The sequence below is a fragment of the Nanorana parkeri genome, unplaced genomic scaffold, assembly GCF_000935625.1.
Source record: "Nanorana parkeri isolate BGI_ZX_2015 unplaced genomic scaffold, ASM93562v1 scaffold48, whole genome shotgun sequence".
Lineage (NCBI taxonomy): Eukaryota > Metazoa > Chordata > Amphibia > Anura > Dicroglossidae > Nanorana > Nanorana parkeri.
The window spans coordinates 245,304-263,609 of NW_017306316.1; the positions used below are offsets into that span (position 1 = coordinate 245,304).

An 18,306-nucleotide genomic window follows, 5' to 3' on the forward strand; every position below is an offset into this window, starting at 1 on the left:
TTGTATTGTGATGTCTTCCTTATATTGTAAAGCACTGCGCAAACTGTTGGCGCTATATAAATCCTGTATAATAATAATAATAAACAAGAAAAGTTACATTACTCTCGGTAATATTGCATTATTAACTGGCAGTATACAGGAGTGCAAAAATCATATGTGAAGGAAACCACTGAGGTACCATAGTTTATTAACTTTTGTTGAGCATTAGGATGCTACTAGAGATCTTACCATCCTCATCGACTCTTTTACTAAAATGCAACTGCTGAAAAAGGGTCCCCTGGAAATGAGATTGCAAATACCTACCTCTTCCACAGAACAATGCTCTACTAAAAATAAAGACTGCCTGAAGACCCTTCAGAACCCAACACTTTCAGGAGTGTCGATATCCTGGTTTTCCAATTAGCACAGTGGTTTCACTGGTTTGATCTGTGGCTCTCACATCAATACTGTGCTGTAGTGATGTAGAGGTGTCCAGACATTTTCTACTTAAAAAACAAAAAGGAGAAAATGTTCTGGGATTGCACTTCTTGGTAGTACCATGAAAGGACAATGGAATTCTGACCATCAAAAGTTTACAGAGTAATCAGTTTCTGGTCATGCCCATTGATTCAACCTTTCTGGCGTGCAGTGCACTCACCATTGTGACCTCCTGCCATGATGCAGTGCTTAGGCTCAAACTTAAAGTAAGGCTAAATCCAAGATTTTGAGTTGCCACTGGAACAGAAGGTAATGAGAGGTCTTTGACTTGTTCCAGTCACAAATGGTTCTCACATCCCCAACTGTGTTTGCAAAACAGAAAGTGAAGGGAACTCTCCCCAATGAGACACAGATGACTATAAAAACTGCCAGGGATTTTAACATTTTCCTACTCTATCCAAAACTAAAAAGATATGAAGTTTGGGGCTTTACATATACTTTAATTCTCCATGAAAAATAATTTCAACCCTCATGCAAGCTATTTAACAAATTGCTGTGTACACTAGTACAATATATGTATAACGTATGTATACAATATATGTACAATTTAAAAATTTCGGAACATCTGTAATGGGAACTCCTTAAAAGGGGAACATCTTTCTTCCATGTAGATTTCCTGTATACAATACAACTACATTATTATATATACAAATACAAAAAGACTTGTAGTCAACATAGCATATATTTATGTTGCTGTATACTGGCATTTAGGTCTTTACTGTACTTCAGATTGTGTGTGTCATTGATCCCCCTCCCACTGCTTAGATTCAATAGCAGGAATTCTGCATCCCCTCCTATACTTCCTCAGGAAAAATATGAAGAAGGAACTTGATCCCAGGGAGAGGGCATTCAGTGTGGGACAGTGCAGGGAAGAGACAACTCAGCTGTAAATATGGTTCACAAGTTCCAGCACCACCTCTGCCTTCTCTATCCCTATCCCATCTAGGATCCCAAGCTCCTGGCTTCTCATTGACTCTATGAACAGGGACAATGCTCCTTCACATCACAAACCTGAGACTGATGGTATTATTTTGGACTTGGTTGTCTGGACTGAGCTCTCAAGATCTGGATCACAGTGGGGAAAATGTCTGTAAATATGGGTAAGCATGTATGACTCTGCAGCTCTTATAGTTTGTTCCTGAACTGGTGCTTCAACTTCATTCTAGGAAAAGATAACTCTGTCTCATTTCCAGGAAACCAGATGCTTAATGCAGTCTTTTGTTTTTTTATATGTGAAATAAGTAAGCATTTAAGATTTGAAGGAGTTTACCGGATAATAGTATGCTACTCTTATGTGTTTCATCTGCGCTCATTACCTTTAATTGCTATGTATATCTGTCGGTACTTTGTCTAGTAGAGTCACTGTGACACACATAAACTTCTCTTTGCCTTATTTAAGTATTTATTCTAATTATTTGTAATTTGGAAGATTATTGTTTAATGGAAAAGTACTAATCATGAAAATAACATGTTAAGGTTATGAACCTTTGTAAAAGATTTATACAGAATATGATCAATAAATGGCAGAAAGGACAGTATTGCACATAGCTAAAAATAATATGTTATATCTCCCTTTGGAGCCTGCACTAGAAATACAAATAACTAGAAATTGATTGTATAAACGCTAGAACCTTTTAATTCCTCCAGGAGACATTAAAGCAACCCTTACAACAGGGACATTCGGTCAGGTGAGGCGGAGCCTCACCTAGAATTATGGAAGAAAAAGCTGTCAGCTTCAAGTCTTAAGCTGACAGCTTTTTCTCCATTCAGAGCGGCTTGTAACAGGTTACCCAGCAGGGAAAGCCTCCCCGCTGTGTAACCTGTCATGGACGGATCGCTGCCTGTTAATTACAGGCAGCGCTTCATCCGGCTTTTGACAGCTAAGTTAGGTTACACAGCAGCGGGCTTCACCACTGCTTTGTGCAACCTAACATAGTGAAGCCAGAGCTGCAACAGCCTCTACTTGGTGTTAGAGGCTTGAGCTCTGTGGATGGTTTGGACCAATGGCAAAGTGCTGTCCAAGATGTCCAATCGAAAAAAAGAAAATAAAAACACTGGGGACATCGATCTCGATGCCTCACCAATGACAAGCAAGTGAGGGACAGGGAGGCTTTTCCCTTCTCCCTCCCTCCACACATAGCTTGGTGACCGAGTTGGGTGCAGGGTGGGGCAGGGTGAATGCCTCATCTAGCATTGACTTTACTGCACGTCACTGCCTTACAATTGCTAGTTTTTTTTAGTAACTGCTACCAAATTAGCCTGTAAGCAACTCATTGCATAGTCGTCAAACCACAATTTTGCACCAGACTATGGCCCAAGACCTAGTTATTCTGCTGTGTGCTGCCATCTTGCCACTCAGGCCCGGCGCTACCACAAGGCAAGTCAGGCGGCCGCCGGAGGGCTCTGCAGGGTGAGGGCGGAAAAAACAGGGCATTTTGACAAGTACTTGTACTTGTCAAAATGCCCCGATGTTTGCGCTATGTTTTTTTTTTTTTTCACTACGTACTTGTTTTTCCAGAACATCCCACAGATGCTCAATTGGATTGAGATCTGGAGAATTTGGAGGCCAAGTCACCTCAGACTTGTTGTTGTGTTCCTAAAACCATCCTTGAATCATTTTTACAGTGTGGCAGGACGCATTAGCCTGCTGAAAGAGGCCACTGTCATCAGGGAATACTATTTCCATAAAGGGGTGTACTTGGCCAGCAACAATGTTTAGTTAGGTGTTATGTGTCAAAGTAACATCCCCATGAATGGCAGGACCCAAGGTTTCCCAGCAGAACATTGCTCAAAGCATCACACTGCGTCTGCCGGCTTGCCTTCTTCCTGTGGTGCATCCTGCTGTCCCAGGCACTTGCACCTGGCCATTCACATGATGTGATTCATCAGATCAGGCCACCTTCTTCCATTGCTCCATGGTCCAGTTCTGATGCTCACATGCCCATTGTAGGCGCTTGTAGGTGGTGGAAAGGGGTTAGCATGGACGCCCTGGCCAGTCTGCAGCTACTCAGCCGCATACGCAACAAACTACAATGCACTGTGTGTTCAGACACCTTTCTATCAGAACCAGCATGACTTTTTCAGCAATTTGAGCTACAGTAGCTCTTCTATTGGATCGGACTAAAAGGGCCAGCCTTTGCACGTTCAAGGAACATGTTCATAGGAAGAGAGAAGAGAGATGACCTCATCAGTCTGCTACTCTTAAGGTGCCCATACACCTGCTGATTATGGTGCGATAATCGTGGGAAATCCTGCAATCGTACGATAATCGGCAGGTGTATGGAAGGAGTGCGACCATTTCTACTGTACGGTTGCACGTCTTTTGTCTCCCGAATAGGCTTGAAAACCCGCCGAGAATCGTACGATCGTCGGCGGGTTAGTGGCGTTCTCGGGAGAAAAACGCTGCACTGCCCGTGCGGCATTGCAGTCATCCCATGTACGATCTGCCTGTTCAAGATGGGCAGATCGTACGTTTTTAAAATTACCTTACAACCATCGCAAGACAAAAGTCTTGCGATGGTTGTAAGGTGTATGCCCAGCTTTACACTGTCCAATGTGCAGGGTGGTGTCCGCAATGTATTCCTTGAAGGATAACTTTATCTTTATCCCCCCCAACTGTCCTCACTTTTACCAGACCTTCGCTGTGTACTCCACTGAGATCTGCACACCCACTGCTGCCAAGCCTCCCGGCCAGGCATTTTTTCTTCAGCACATGCGCAGAAAAATCTCCATTGTCTCCAGCCGAACAACATCACATCCTCTATTTGTCTTTTTCTGAATCTCTGCTTAGTAGTCACTATTGTTCTCATATTTTTATTGGTTTCCTGTACCTCTCCTTCATCTGAATCAGAGCATGACCAGTGGGGTAGATCATCCCATTTCCCTTTCGAAATCATAGTCTTAATTTTCACTGCAGCTCTGTCCTTAAAAGGGAAACACCTTTCACAACGTAATTTCTCTTTAATCTCAATGACCATATAGGAGGAGAATAGGGATATGTAGAAACATTTCACACTGGTTTCCTTATACAAACACATTTTAAACGATGTTTGTTATTTAACTTCTCACATTTGCTTCTCTTTCCTTTGTGAGTGAATGCTCTGCAAGTGTAAGTATTTCAAAATCACAACATTTTGCACCTGACTTGTCTATGTTATTATTAATCATCGTACATAGAGGGATGCATTGGTAGAATTAGATTTTTGAGTTTAAAGGTGCACTTTTACATCACTCAACACTAAGAAGTCAACTGAACTTTTTGTGTTCTATTGGCCCAACTTATCATAAACTAACTGATTATCCTATTTCTATACTCCCCAAGCCCTATAGAGCCATGTTTTTTCTGTACCTGATAATTGCTAAAAAGTCAACAGCTGTATGTAAGATCAAAATAAATGGCTTTCATTTTAGTCTGTGTATGTGGTATGAGCCATTGGTTCAATATACACTGAGTGGCCAGATTATTATGACCACCCCATCAGTACTTTGTTGGGCCACCTTTTGCCTTCAATAATGCGTTGATTCTTATTGACTACAAGAGGTGCAAAGAAATTATTTGCACTGCTCCACCTCCATTGAAAAATTTAATTGAGCATTTTAGATTTATGATAAAAGTGATCACATGTACCTTCTATTTTAATATGGCAATGCTGCATAAAACAAAGCTAAAGGTCAAAGGGGCAGAGCTATTAGCTACAAATGGAATGTTACACTATGCTTTTAACACAGTGAGCAAAGGTCAATTTATTGCAGACCGGCATGAACTTTCATTAGTGTGTGGGGAGTAGTTGTTGAGGTGTGTGGGAGTTTTGCAGCCAAACTTTTCCCAGTCTGACCAAATAATACTTGTATTCATACTTCTTTTTATCTGTGGTGTACCATAAACATGAGATACAACTATGGAGTTTAAAAAAATACTTCAGGTCCTGTAGTGGTAATTAATGTGGGCATGTGGGTTTCAAAATCATATCTATTTTTTATAAGGCTAAGCATGAATGTTTCTATTGTGATGCAGTTGGGCAATCATACGATTTTCAGCGGGTTTTCCAGCGTCTACTGGTAGCGCATCTACTGTACGGTTGCGCGACTTTCATCTTCCTAGCACGCTGGAAAACCCGCCGAAAATCGTATGATTTTCGGCGGGTTGGTAGCGTGCTCGGAAGACGAAAGCCACACAGGCCGGTGTGCGCAAGCGCACACTGCCCGCTCAGCATTGCATTCATCGGCAAGCCCTCACCTCAGCGGGGAGGGCTTTCGATGATCGCAAGTACGATCTGCCTGTCCAAGATGGGCAGGTCGTACGAAATTTTAATGGCCTTACAACCATCGCACAATGAAAGTCGTGCGATGGTTGTAAGGTGTATGGCCAGCTAAACACTTGACATGACCACAGCTCTATATTATATACAATATGGCTCAGGTGTTTCCAGTGAAGGGGAGGAAGGTCCTTTCCTTTTCCAGTATGACAGTGACCCTGTTCACAAAGCAAGCTCCATAATGAAATGGTTTGAAGAGTTTGATTTGGAGGAACTGTAGTAGCCTGCAAAGAGCCCTGACCTCAACCCTATTGAACACCTTCGTGATGAATTGGAATGTCAATTGCGAGTCAGGTCTTCTCATCCAACATAATTTTCTTATCTTACAAGTGTCCTTTTAGCTGAATGAGCACAAATTCCCACAGACACACACTAAAATCTTTGTGACCAACCCAAGGTAAACCTCACCAGAAGAATGGAGGCTGTGATAGTCACATAGGGTGTGTGAGTGTGTGTGGGGGGGAAGGGGGATCCATATTATTTGGAATGGGATATCCAACAAGAACATGAGTGTGATGCTTAGATGTAAAGTAACTTTAGATGTCAACAAACAGTTGGCCATATTGTATATTGCAAAGAGCACACAATGATAGGAAAGCTAGCAATATTTCTGGAAAGAGAGGATGCCTTTAGGTACCATATTATTAGAACAACCATAAGAAAGAAAATAATTCCTCCTTACCCACCTCTTCTTCATTTTCAGAAGAAAGTCCTGACGATGAATAGAAAGCAAATATTAAAAGTAATATTAATGATGATGATAATAATAATAACAATCCTATTTACATTATTTGCAGTACTCTATCTTTATGCTGCCTGATAAGATTAGGGCCCATTGTAGATAGTTGTTCTCTTTGTGGTATAAGCAGGGGTCACATGAGTTAACAGTTGTTCCGCAGACAATTAACTCAGATGTAAATTCCAGGAACTGCTCAGGACATGCTTATTTAATTGGCCTAATGTCTGTAGAAGTACCTGAGTGCCCGGTGCAGGAAAACACAGAGGAAATAAAAATATAGAATACTGAATATGCAGCTGCATGCTGTATATCCACTTACATTTCCAAAAGGTCATCAGGGTCACTGAGAATTCTACTTTCATTTTAACTTCCCTTGCTTCCATACATGTTGATTCATTAATTCAGAATGTATTGAAGTCTGAGATAGCCAAGCGAAAAATAATTTTCAAACGCAGATCAGTAATGCTATGCCAGCTATTTCTTCACTAATGAGTTTGATGGAGTGATGTGTTAAGAAAACTTGTATTTAGAGAGTTAGCAATCAAAACACAGAAATGTGCCACTAGAAACTGTATGACTTCAAGCAAGTAAACCTGGAGCTCAGGCATCAATGTCCACAATAGACATGTGCGATTCGTTTTGGAAAAATTTGCTTTTCTGACGAATTTTCGTTATTCGGATGTATCCGAATTTCTGAATAACATAAATAACGAATCCGAATTTCCGAAAAATAAATTTTTGACAAAATTCATTAGCGGTAGTCTATACAGATGTTTGTTTGTGGACGAATTTTTGTTCCAGCGAAGTCAATTAAAAAAAGTTTTTTAATGTCACTGCAACGAACCGAACAAAACGCACGCGAAACACACACAAAACGACAACAAACATTCGTACAGACTACTGTTAACGAATTTCGTCCGAATCCTGAAACGAATTGACTTTCGGATCCGAATCCCGAAAAACAAAATAACGCAAAATCTGAATCGAAACGAAACTAAACAAATTTTTTTGCTGGTGCACATGTCTAGTCCACAACTTGTAGATATAGCTGTCAGTACACACTTAATGACTTTCTCCTGTTATACACAGTCCCAGTCCAGCAAGCAGTAACTATACGGGATAGCAGAGAAAAAGGAAGGCACGGCTTCCCCTATAAAACATTTAGCTGAAATGGGAAGAAGTGTAGACAGATCTCAGCAGGCAGAAGGGAAGCTTTCAGATAGACAGGTAGGGATTCCACCGAGGCTGAAACTCCACAGAACATTCAGTGTTTTTCCTAACAGATCTGGCCATAACTTAGATCTGGTGTGGGGACGCTGTTCAAACCAAAGTCTTATTTTTCTAGCTATTTTTCTAGAGTCCTGGCTAGCTACGTTAAGCCCTTTGCCAGAAGGGCTACGTTAAGCCCTTTGCACCCTTATGCTGGCCATTCACTTTTCATTTATTCTCATTCAGCCCCGTGGGCTAAATGTGAAAAAGTGCTCAATTCCCCATCTATGCTATACAGCAGGCGTCAGCGGGATGAAATTCAAGCAGTGTATGGCCAGCTGTACTGTGTCAATAAAATCAGAAAGGTTACACAGACTCGTGGGAAGGTTTATTTGATCAATTAGGTGATTTTGTTATGCCTGGCAATTTGGGTGTCTATGTATAAGCAAGTTGCAGAGCCATTTGCATGTACATTTGTTCTGCACAAACGGAGGCAAAAAGAATGCCATTTCTTTCCAGGTCAAGTGTAATATCAGTAAAATAAGTCATTATGGCCACTAGATTGAGCTGTGGAGCATAGGAAATAAGTATTTATTTCCTATGCTCCTCAGCTCCATCTAATGGCCACAGTGCGAAAGAAAAAAATGCTGATAACAATAGTTTTTGCCTCCATTTGCGCAGAACAAATGTACATTCAATTTCGTAGGACGAATGGCTCTGCAAACTGTTTATTAATAATTATCAATTAGTGGTAATGAAGTACAAAGACAGGTGGGAGAAGTTAATTTAATAAACACTTGATTGGATTCCTTTGTCCAGCCTGAGCTTCTAAATGTTTCCATGCCAACGGGTTTCCTTTGCAGAAGTATGCAGGCTGCCATTGTTAACCTTCTGACATTGCTATTTGCCCTTGCTGTCATGCTAATCCAGTAGCTTCAGTACTTTTAGAGTCACCAACATAAAAAAAATATGTAGGACAACAGTTCTGACTTAATTCCCTGCATAGTTATAGTTATTCTAGTTTTCTTTCTTAGAAAGCATTAAAGACAATGCAACAGATTACTAATCATGTAACAAGATGTTTCCAAAGAAGGTCACCTATGTTAGTCCATGTACTTCTTTCACTGCAGATCTCCTATAAAAACCCCAGATGAATGGTGATCTGTACATGGCATCTGTGTCAGCACAGGACCCATGAGAAAAGGGAAGTGAAGGAATAAAGGAAGATGCTTATAATAGTGTTTTGTGAAGCATCTTTCTTTTCCTCTGCCTGGACTTGAATTCTTTAATCTATTTCCTGCTTCTCCCTTCCCTTAGTGTCACCAAGGCTTGCTGCCCCGGTTGGAAACAGGAAGGGCGAGCATGTACAACTGGTAAGTAATGCAAATGTTTAAACGTGAACAGAAAGATGTGAGAAGATATGATGCCACTAGCAATGATGACAAGGGATAAATTGCTCTTGGCCACTGTGTAATTGTCACTCTGGGGAGGAGGGTCGTACCCTTCTGTTGACACAGACAGACATTTTAAGTAGTGATTTAGACCTCATGCACACAGGGCTATTAGCTGCGGCTGAGGATTCCTGTGGCAAGAACCAACGGAATTCCAGTTAGGTCAGTACAGTTGTGGCAGCTGTGCCCGTACAAGTGACTGACAGGATGACAGCGGCCACAAACTAACGCAGCTAGTAACACTTTGTGCTTGAGGCCTTAAATAGGAACGTCACACCAATCCTGTAGATTGTAAACAAGACACAGTGAAAATGTAATTACATGGTAATAAAAAAAACATACTCACCTTTTCACACAGGCTAACATTATCTTGCATTCTGGTTAACTTTCTGAATGCCTCTTTTATCTGGAGCCACCATTTACACAAGGAAGAGGCCAGATCATCATCTGGTGATCTGGCCTCTTCCTTGTTATCTAAGCTGCCCCCCTACGATGACGTGCCACCAATGCCACTCATGTGTAGCCAGCGCTTTAGATAGGAAATCATATTGTTTACACCTTGCACCTTTAGATATTTCTAAAATATTAAAAAAATATGCAATTTTGTAAACTCTGGGTAAACAGCAATACTGCACAGGCATTTCTATTTGCTATGATCCTCAGATCCATCTAGTGGCCATAATGCTGTAATTTGAAGAAAATTACATTCGAACTGGAAATAAAATATGCTAATACCATTCGTTTTTGCTCCATTCCGGCAGAAGGAGCGTACAGTTTGCAGTGTGCAGTTTTGCAAATTGTGCAAATTTTTGCAAATCTTGCTTTTATAAAAACACGCCTTAGTGTACCTTTTGGGTCTCCCAAGCTGGCAGTAGAGGAATCTCTGCTCTTATTCCAGGCCTGCACTACTGCTTTGGAAAATACAGTGGGGTCCAACTTTGTTGTTTTTAAAATGTAATTTATATAATTAAGAATGCAACAAGAGCATGTAGCAGAAAACAAGAGACTTCAAGGTGGGCTGGAACAGAGTTTGGAGCTATGGTGAGGTCTTACCATTGAAGTCCCAAGTAATTACATCTGCCAGCCCATAGACTTAAGCTGGCCATTTAGATTATCTGCAGATTTTCTATGGTGAACTGGGAAAAGTGCAACAGATTCCTCCATCCACGCTAAACTGTGTGGATGGAGGAATCTCCCACTGGGCCAAGCTTCAGTATCTTGCTAGTCGGCCCCACTGGCTGTCAAAATACCTGAACAATCTGATTGGATGCAGGCATTGTTTAGGTATTTTGAGAACCAGCGGGGCCGACTAGCAAGATACTGAAGCTTGGCCCAGTGGGAGATTCCTTCATCCACACAGTTTAGCGTAGATGGAGGAATCTGTTGCACTTTTTCCATCTGACCATAGAAAATCTGCAGATAATATACAGGTGAATGGCCAGTTTAACATTTAGCTTCTGATCAAGTCTGCCTGAAAAACTAACAGATGGATCTGATTGGAACGGCCACGTGAAAGAGGCTTCAATTTGTTTTTGTGGACTGACAGTAGATTTAAGGAATACAGGTTAAAATTTAAAGTAACAGCATCATTTTAGACAGTAAGACATGTTTGTTTTTTCATTTATCTCTTTGCGATTCTACTTATGTTACGTATTTGGTAATTCTCTATAATAATGTCTATTGCTTTCTTCTAGCTATCTGCGAGGGGGATGATGAATGCAAGAAAGATGAAGTTTGTATTAGACCGGGAATCTGTCGCTGTAAGCCAGGATTCTTTGGTGCTGACTGCAATTCACGTGAGTACAGCAACTGGCTTTTATAAAGAAGTTTTAATAGTCTGGGGTCAATTTATTTCTAAAGCTAATACGTTTTAAGCTGTTGCTGTATATCAGTTTTTACTGACCTACTGGGTTAATTACTTTCAGAGTACGCATGGAAGTCATAATTCTTTATTTGCTTGATTGCTTCAAGTATTTTTCTCAAAGAACTGAAGAGGTTCATCTTAGTAGGTAGACACTAAACATTTTAAGAAAGATAGGTCAGCAATGGCAGCCTCTATGCCAGGGGAAAGTGATGCCAAAGATAATACTGTGCAGATGAGTTGATGGCATTTCGGTTGTTACAGTAAGTAGAGGCAGGATAGGCTTCCGTGAAGAGATACATTTTCAAGGATTGCCTAAAGGCAGAGTAGGAGATAGCTGCACAGTTTGGGCTAGGGCGTTCCAGAGGATGGAAGAGGCTCTGGAGAGCATGTGGGGAGTTGACAAGAACCTAGAGAGCAGGAGGTCTTGGGAACAGCAGGAGCGGGAGCGAGTGCACCTAGGCAGAAAAATGACCACAAAAAAAGGCTTCAGGAGATCAACAGCATTGGGAAAAAGTTGAAAACAATATTTTCTAAAAGAAAAGGTATGCCAGATGTTTATAATACACAGTGCCTGGGCATGCTTAAATGTCACCCAGTTTGGGTTTGATACGCTTCAATGAAAAGGACACAAAGGAAGCACATTTTGATTGTGTGCCACTGAATAAATACTATTACTGCTTACAAGAGATTCCCAACCACAATATTTCATAGTAATTCTGCCAGACCCACAAAAATTAAAGCTGTGAGTAAAATTGCAGAACTTATGCTATGATAGAAGTCACCTTTAGGTCATGATGCAAACGGAGTCAAGGGAATCACTTTGAAAGGAGGGGGACTGCTGCAGATATAAAGTTCTCTGAAGCAGCCTTCCAAGCCTTTTATAGCCGAAATTTGGGTAGTGTTGAAGCACGCCGCTAAGTCGTCCCCCCTGCATTACTATTGGCACATCGCTATGAAAGTAACCCATACAGGAGAAAATGAATGTGTAGGAGGCAGGAAGAGGCAGACAAGCACTGGCACTATAAGGAAGTGCTTATCCTTTGCCTGTCAGAACAGCCCTAAATTCGGCAATGATATGTGTTCTGGAGGCTTCTTCAGGTACAGTATATGCAGGCATCTCAACTTTTATATTTTTCCCCCTGAAAGAGTTTTTTTTCAATCATATGTGTTTGGCCAAAAACAATGGAGATAATCATATTGTTGGCTATTTCTTTAATAAACCAGTGACAACACTGGAGCATGAATGCCTAGGAATCACCAAAAAGATCCGAGACAAGGAATTCATGGAAAATGTTAGTGTAACAAATTATGCTTGGCATGTGCAGTAATTGCAAGAGGAATAGCCATCCCCATGAATTTCATGATGAGGAAACCATTAAATATTTAGTGGTACACAGAAGTCACTAAATATATGGGAATTTATATGACACCTTTCCATAAAACTTGGTTCGTCCATAAATATGCTGCGTTTGCTTTTAATAATAAACCAACTGCAAACACTTCATGCACTCACTGCGTATGAGTGCATGAATAGATAGATAGATAGATAGATAGATAGATAGATAGATAGATAGATAGATAGATCCTTCCCGTTGGCCGTTGCCCAACATCACTTTTTATCACCACAGTATTACAATATTACCAAACCAGGAGCATGGTCAGGACTTCATGAAGAATACATTCTGCTCTCTCAGACATAAGCAATGTTCATGACTACATGGCAACGGGATATGATCCAAACACCCACGTTACTCACAACTAGTGTAAGTGGCCCGCAGGGCTCCTGTACAGCTTAACAGTCTGCAAAAAAACAAACATATTCTATTTTATAGTCAAGTGGTTATAGTGCTCATCAGCAGCACGTCTTCATCTGTAGTACAAAATGCCTTCGTTTTTTTTTATTTATTCATTATTAATAAAAACTGTATAGGAAATAATGGAAGCCTATTCTCTTTTTTTGTTTTTTTGTTAGCATGTCCTGACCAGTATTGGGGCTCAGACTGTAAAAAGAGGTGTTCCTGCTATCCCAATGGGAAATGTGATGGAGTGACCGGGCAATGCATCTGCTATCCTAACCGCTGGGGTCCAGATTGTCAGCATACCTGCCACTGTAACCAACGGGGAACCTGTGATCCTCTCACTGGGTCATGTCAATGTGAGCCAGGCTGGTGGGCCCAGCATTGCAATAAGCAATGTACATGTAACCTAGAAACTTCCCACTGTAACCAGACAAACGGACAGTGTATGTGCAACAGTGGGTGGTGGGGTCAGCGATGCGGTATAAAATGTAACTGCAACAAATCACCCTGTCTTCAAACCAAAGGAATTTGCAAGTGTCGAGAAGGCTGGCATGGTCCTAGATGTGAAACCCAGTGTGATTGTGTACATGGAAAATGCAGTCATATCAATGGTGAATGTGATTGTCACAGTGGCTACCAAGGAAAGAGATGTGCAGAACCTTGCACTCCTGGAACTTATGGACCGAAATGTGAAAATAGGTGAGTCCTATGAATAAGAGACATAGACCTCCAAGAGAGTTGGAGTATTAGGAAGGTAAGGTTTAATCTGATAGTGACATTCTTATATATCATCATCTCTTTGAAACCTAAAAGAACATAAGACAGGCAGGCGCAACTTTTATCCTTTTACTAAGATAGTGAATATTTAGCAATCAGATAAAAACTTTCAACCCATGGTATAAGCCCATTAGGAATGGTGGTAGTCTTTTATATTTAGGGGCAGACATACTGCCTGTGCAGGCTAGGCCATTGTTTTGAGGCCTGAAAAGGTTAGAGGGTTATAAGCGGGTTAACGGGATCCATTTTGATCAAGCTAGAGTTGGACTCCTTCCACCACTCACCTGGGGGGCTTCTGTTGAGGGGCCAGATTCTAATCAGGGTGCTTCCCATTTCAAAGCCCAACTGAAGTCTAAACTTTTTGTTTGTTTGTTTTGGACAGAGTATAAGGGGTAAAGCCTATATCAGGTTTTAGTGGCTGTCAATAGGGAAATATCTCCTACAGAAATACGCACCTTATTTTTTAATCTTTATTTTTACTTTCATGCCAGTGACACTATGCGTGCGGTGCCAGGGTGTAACAAGGTGTCACTAGGACAGGAAAGAAGTTTGTCCATTGGGGACACAGGCAAAATGATGGAGTTAGCTTTTAAGAGCTGTAGCATGGCATTTTCAGAGTGTTGGTGATGTCATCTAGAGTAAACGGGTTTGTGATGACATGGTGACATGTAACCTTGGAACTTTCTAATGTAGATATGCTCCATTGGTGGCAGACTTGTAAGGTGGCATGTACATACAATCAGGAACCAAATAAAACATTATGAGAGGAAAAGAAATCATCATGAGATGTATAAAATATGCATTTGCTTACGGGCTTCTGTAGTTTATGTGCACAGCCTGCCAACTGTCATATCCCATCAAAATTGCAAATTGGAAAAATAAAATATTTCTACAAAATGTTGAAATATGGCAAAGTTACTGATAAAATTGCTAGCTTTGTATATAGGCAATACTTCAGGAATCAATGTTTCCTATTAAACAAATGTTGAAATGTCAGTTTTAACTTTTTTATATAAAATATTTGGCTGGTATAAATCCTGCTTAGTAGAACAGTGATTTTATGTCCTTTCATTGGTATTTAATCTACAAATATGTGTATGAAGCATTAATCTTAAATATGGCAAAGCAACAAATGTGAAAAATACCTAAAAGTGCGTGTATTTAAATCATTTCTTTAGCTGTGGAAAATGTAAACAAGGACAGACATGTTCCCCAGTTGATGGTTCCTGCCCGTCATGTGAACCTGGCTGGAATGGCACAAGTTGTGAAATGCCTTGTTCACCTGGATATTATGGAGAGAACTGTGCACAGAGCTGCCCGAAATGCCGTGGAAATGAAGTATGCAGCCCAGTGACAGGGACCTGTCAGAACTGTGATCCTGGAAGGATGGGACCCCGGTATGTCTAATAACTGAACACAGCAACAGGTAACCTACATGTACAGCTTCAGAAGCTCAAATGCTGATGATGGTGCCCCAGTTTAGAGTTGTTATACAGTCCCCAACAATTGGGCATTTCTAAATAAAAAGTTCCAGGACTATAAAAGGAGGGGCAAGATGTGAGCATGGCTAATTTGACATGGTTCAGAGCATCATGGCTAATGGGTATGCCACACACCTCCACCATGGCTGTACTAAGGGTTTATTTAAGTTTCTACCCTTAACTCCGAACACAAACAGGGCCAGATTTTCACCACTGGAGCTTGTAGGTGTACAATGTTTGCTACCCTAATAAATACTGCTAGGGTTCTGGCTCTTGGGATTTGTCCAGCCCTGCCTCCAGCAAACATTTACCCTTGCATTACATATTCATTCATCTAGAAACAATTCCATTCTCCATACATTCATCCTCATTTCCCCACAATTATTTACTTCCCCAGCTCTGGCAGCAATGTTCTCAGTTGCCAGTGATTCTGTATGCCCTCTCCTCTTGTCCCCACAATCCTCAAATGCCAGAAAATGTGCTGGATGGTGTTGCCTTCTGAATTGTTTACTCTCTACTCAGAGGCTGATGGGGTTATGTGCTGCAATTAATAGTGTGCCTGTAGTTGGTGCCTTTCTGAGAGTAACATGTGACAGCTCCATTATTGCAGGTTTGTGCATTTTTAAAACTTACGGGGCAATCTTTTATGTGCTCCAGTTATGGGGGGTCGGAGACCCCCCCACAAAAGATAACTCAAGGCTCAAATCTTCACAGTTTTAATTCTGAACTTTGGAAACTTTTACTTACAAGAGGCCTCTCTTCAACCAGTAACTCAAGGTCACTGCCCCAAGAATACAACTGCACACCAACACCACCTTCACAGCAGAGCTCAAGATTATGTGGCCTAGAAAGCAAGAGAAGAGAGACCCGTATATTCTAGACTGCAGCAGAGGTAGTCAGTTGACAGGCCAACTACCCGTTTCCCAATGAGAGCTGGTTCACATAATCTGTACCTCAGGTATGGACTTAACTATGATCTCCAGAGGTAGAAGAAGAGAAGACTAAGTCCAAGGAAGCTTCTTCCATAAAGCATATACTTAATTTAAGAATTATCCACAAACATTTTCTTGTCACATTTCTTCTGTTCACTTCACCAACCAGATTCAGACCCATTGATTGAAGTATAGTAAAATACCATCCCTCTCTCTTTCCAGCTCAAAGTTCCAGTTCTCCTGGCAAAACTACCCAAAGGAAGAATACTCTGCTTCTCCCCCTAGGGGGAATCTTGTTTCTTATTGCTTATGTAGCCCCTGCACATAGGTAAATCTCTGAGAGTGTCCAATCCAGTCCTTCCAGTGTTCATCCAAGGACTCTTCGCTTAAGTCTTCCCAATATCCAGGGCAAACAGGGTTTTGAGTGCCATAGCCAGCTACCAGCAGCCAAAGTATGGGACCTATCTTAAATGGGTTATAAAACCCTGGCAGAAAAATAAAATGCCAGGCCTGCACCTTGAAACAATGACACCCCTGCCTCTGTACAGCACCATAGAACATGATGGTGTTGTATAAATTCATAATTAATTCTCTTTGTAAGAAAACTGGAGCACCAGATTCAGGCACACTCCATATAACTGGTATCCCTGAAAAACCAGCACCTCAGTGATGCAAGGTATACTTGCTACCCTCTAAGCCACTATGCTGCCAATATGTGTAGTTGGCAAGCATTGATAAAGCAACATAACCTTTCTTATGGGTAATATTTGACTGAGGGAACGCATATTAATGACACCACTTTCGTTTCAAGATGTGAATTCAGCTGCCCGGAGGGAAGTTATGGGGATAGATGCCAACATCTTTGTCCCCTGTGCATTCATGGGAGCTGTGACCCAGTAACAGGGGACTGTGTCTGTGACTTGGGACACTGGAAGCAGAGGTAAGAGACTGTTTATACAGAATAAGGTTGTCCCCCATAAAATATTTATGTTCATGGCATGATGTTCTGGTAAAGCTGAACTCCAGGCACATATAGTACCTGTTTTTTTTTGGGTATCAGCCTTTTTCAAGCCTATGTACAGAAGCACTCAGCCTGGGAGAAGGAGAAGCAGCATATGGAGGATGTCAGCTGTGCTGCAGTACTCATGTATTAACAGGGAATGTTCTGATAGGAAATGAGAACACGCACTTCAAAAATAAATAAATTAAATACATTTATTTATAAATAAATTAACTTCAAATAATTTTGGTCATTACTCAGCACACATTTGCAAGTTCTTTTTTAACCAGCTCCAGAACCATTTTTACATTTGAGCTATGGGCCTATTCATTTTCCAGTATCAAAAATACTTATGATACAGAAGCGATTACATTTTTTTGCATTGTATTGTTTGAACAAACAAAGCTTTTTTTTAGTGGTTTTGTTTATTTGAATTATTTTATTTTTTTATGTATGTGAAAGGCAAAAATAATTCAAAAAATAGAAAAAAATATGTTTTCAGTCTGGTTTGACCTCTAAAAATGTTACAACTAGGGGTGTATTTATACAAAATGTGCAGAGCCATTCACCCTTCGAAACTGTCATGTACATTCTTTCTGTGTAAATGGTGCAATAACGAATGTTAGTATATTTTCTTTCCAGGACAAATGTAATATCAAGAAAATACCACATTAAGGCCACTAGACGGAGCTGAGGAGCATAGGAAACAAGCATTTAGCATCGGCTATGTCTAGTGGGCATAATGTGGAATGTTTTTCTGATTGTCTCTAATCTACTCTGCTCTGTGCACAGCTCAGTATACATTTTGAAGAAGAATGTGAACAGGCAGATTAGTGTCTGTTATTGCAGAAGGGACATAACTTGTCTCTTCTGCATAAAAAGAGCCTGCCTTCTCACAGGTTTTTATTTTCTGATTTTAGTTCCTCTTTAACACAGCGATCTGTCACATGATTAAGAAGTGGTGTGAGCTACTATATAACACCAACAATGTATATGTTGTACATTTACATCAGTCTCTGCCCTCCAAATCTTACAATCTAATGTCCCTATCTCACATTCATACATACTAGAACCAGTTTTAGACAGGAGCCAATTAGCCTATTGGCATGTCTTTGGAGTGTAGCAGGAAACCAAGAGAAGCACAGGGAGGATATGCAAACTCCATGCAGATAGTGTCCTGACCAGGATTCAAACCGGGGACCCACAGTGCTGCAAGGCAGTAGTGCTAATCACTAAGCAACTGTGCTGCCCATGGTTAAATA

General features: G+C 40.9%; 1 protein-coding gene across 1 annotated transcript in view; it reads left to right on the plus strand.

Moving 5' to 3' along the window:
* The first annotated feature begins 1,336 nt into the window (after window positions 1–1,336).
* The window catches only part of SCARF1 (scavenger receptor class F member 1), a 31,313-nt gene continuing 14,343 nt past the window's right edge, over window positions 1,337–18,306 (plus strand). The window contains exons 1-6 of the mRNA XM_018573606.1: window positions 1,337–1,577; window positions 9,058–9,113; window positions 10,886–10,987; window positions 13,028–13,553; window positions 14,810–15,028; window positions 16,856–16,984. Coding sequence (XP_018429108.1) covers window positions 1,468–1,577; window positions 9,058–9,113; window positions 10,886–10,987; window positions 13,028–13,553; window positions 14,810–15,028; window positions 16,856–16,984 — 1,142 coding nt within the window. The 5' untranslated portion in view covers window positions 1,337–1,467. The remainder of the gene's footprint in view (window positions 1,578–9,057; window positions 9,114–10,885; window positions 10,988–13,027; window positions 13,554–14,809; window positions 15,029–16,855; window positions 16,985–18,306) is intronic.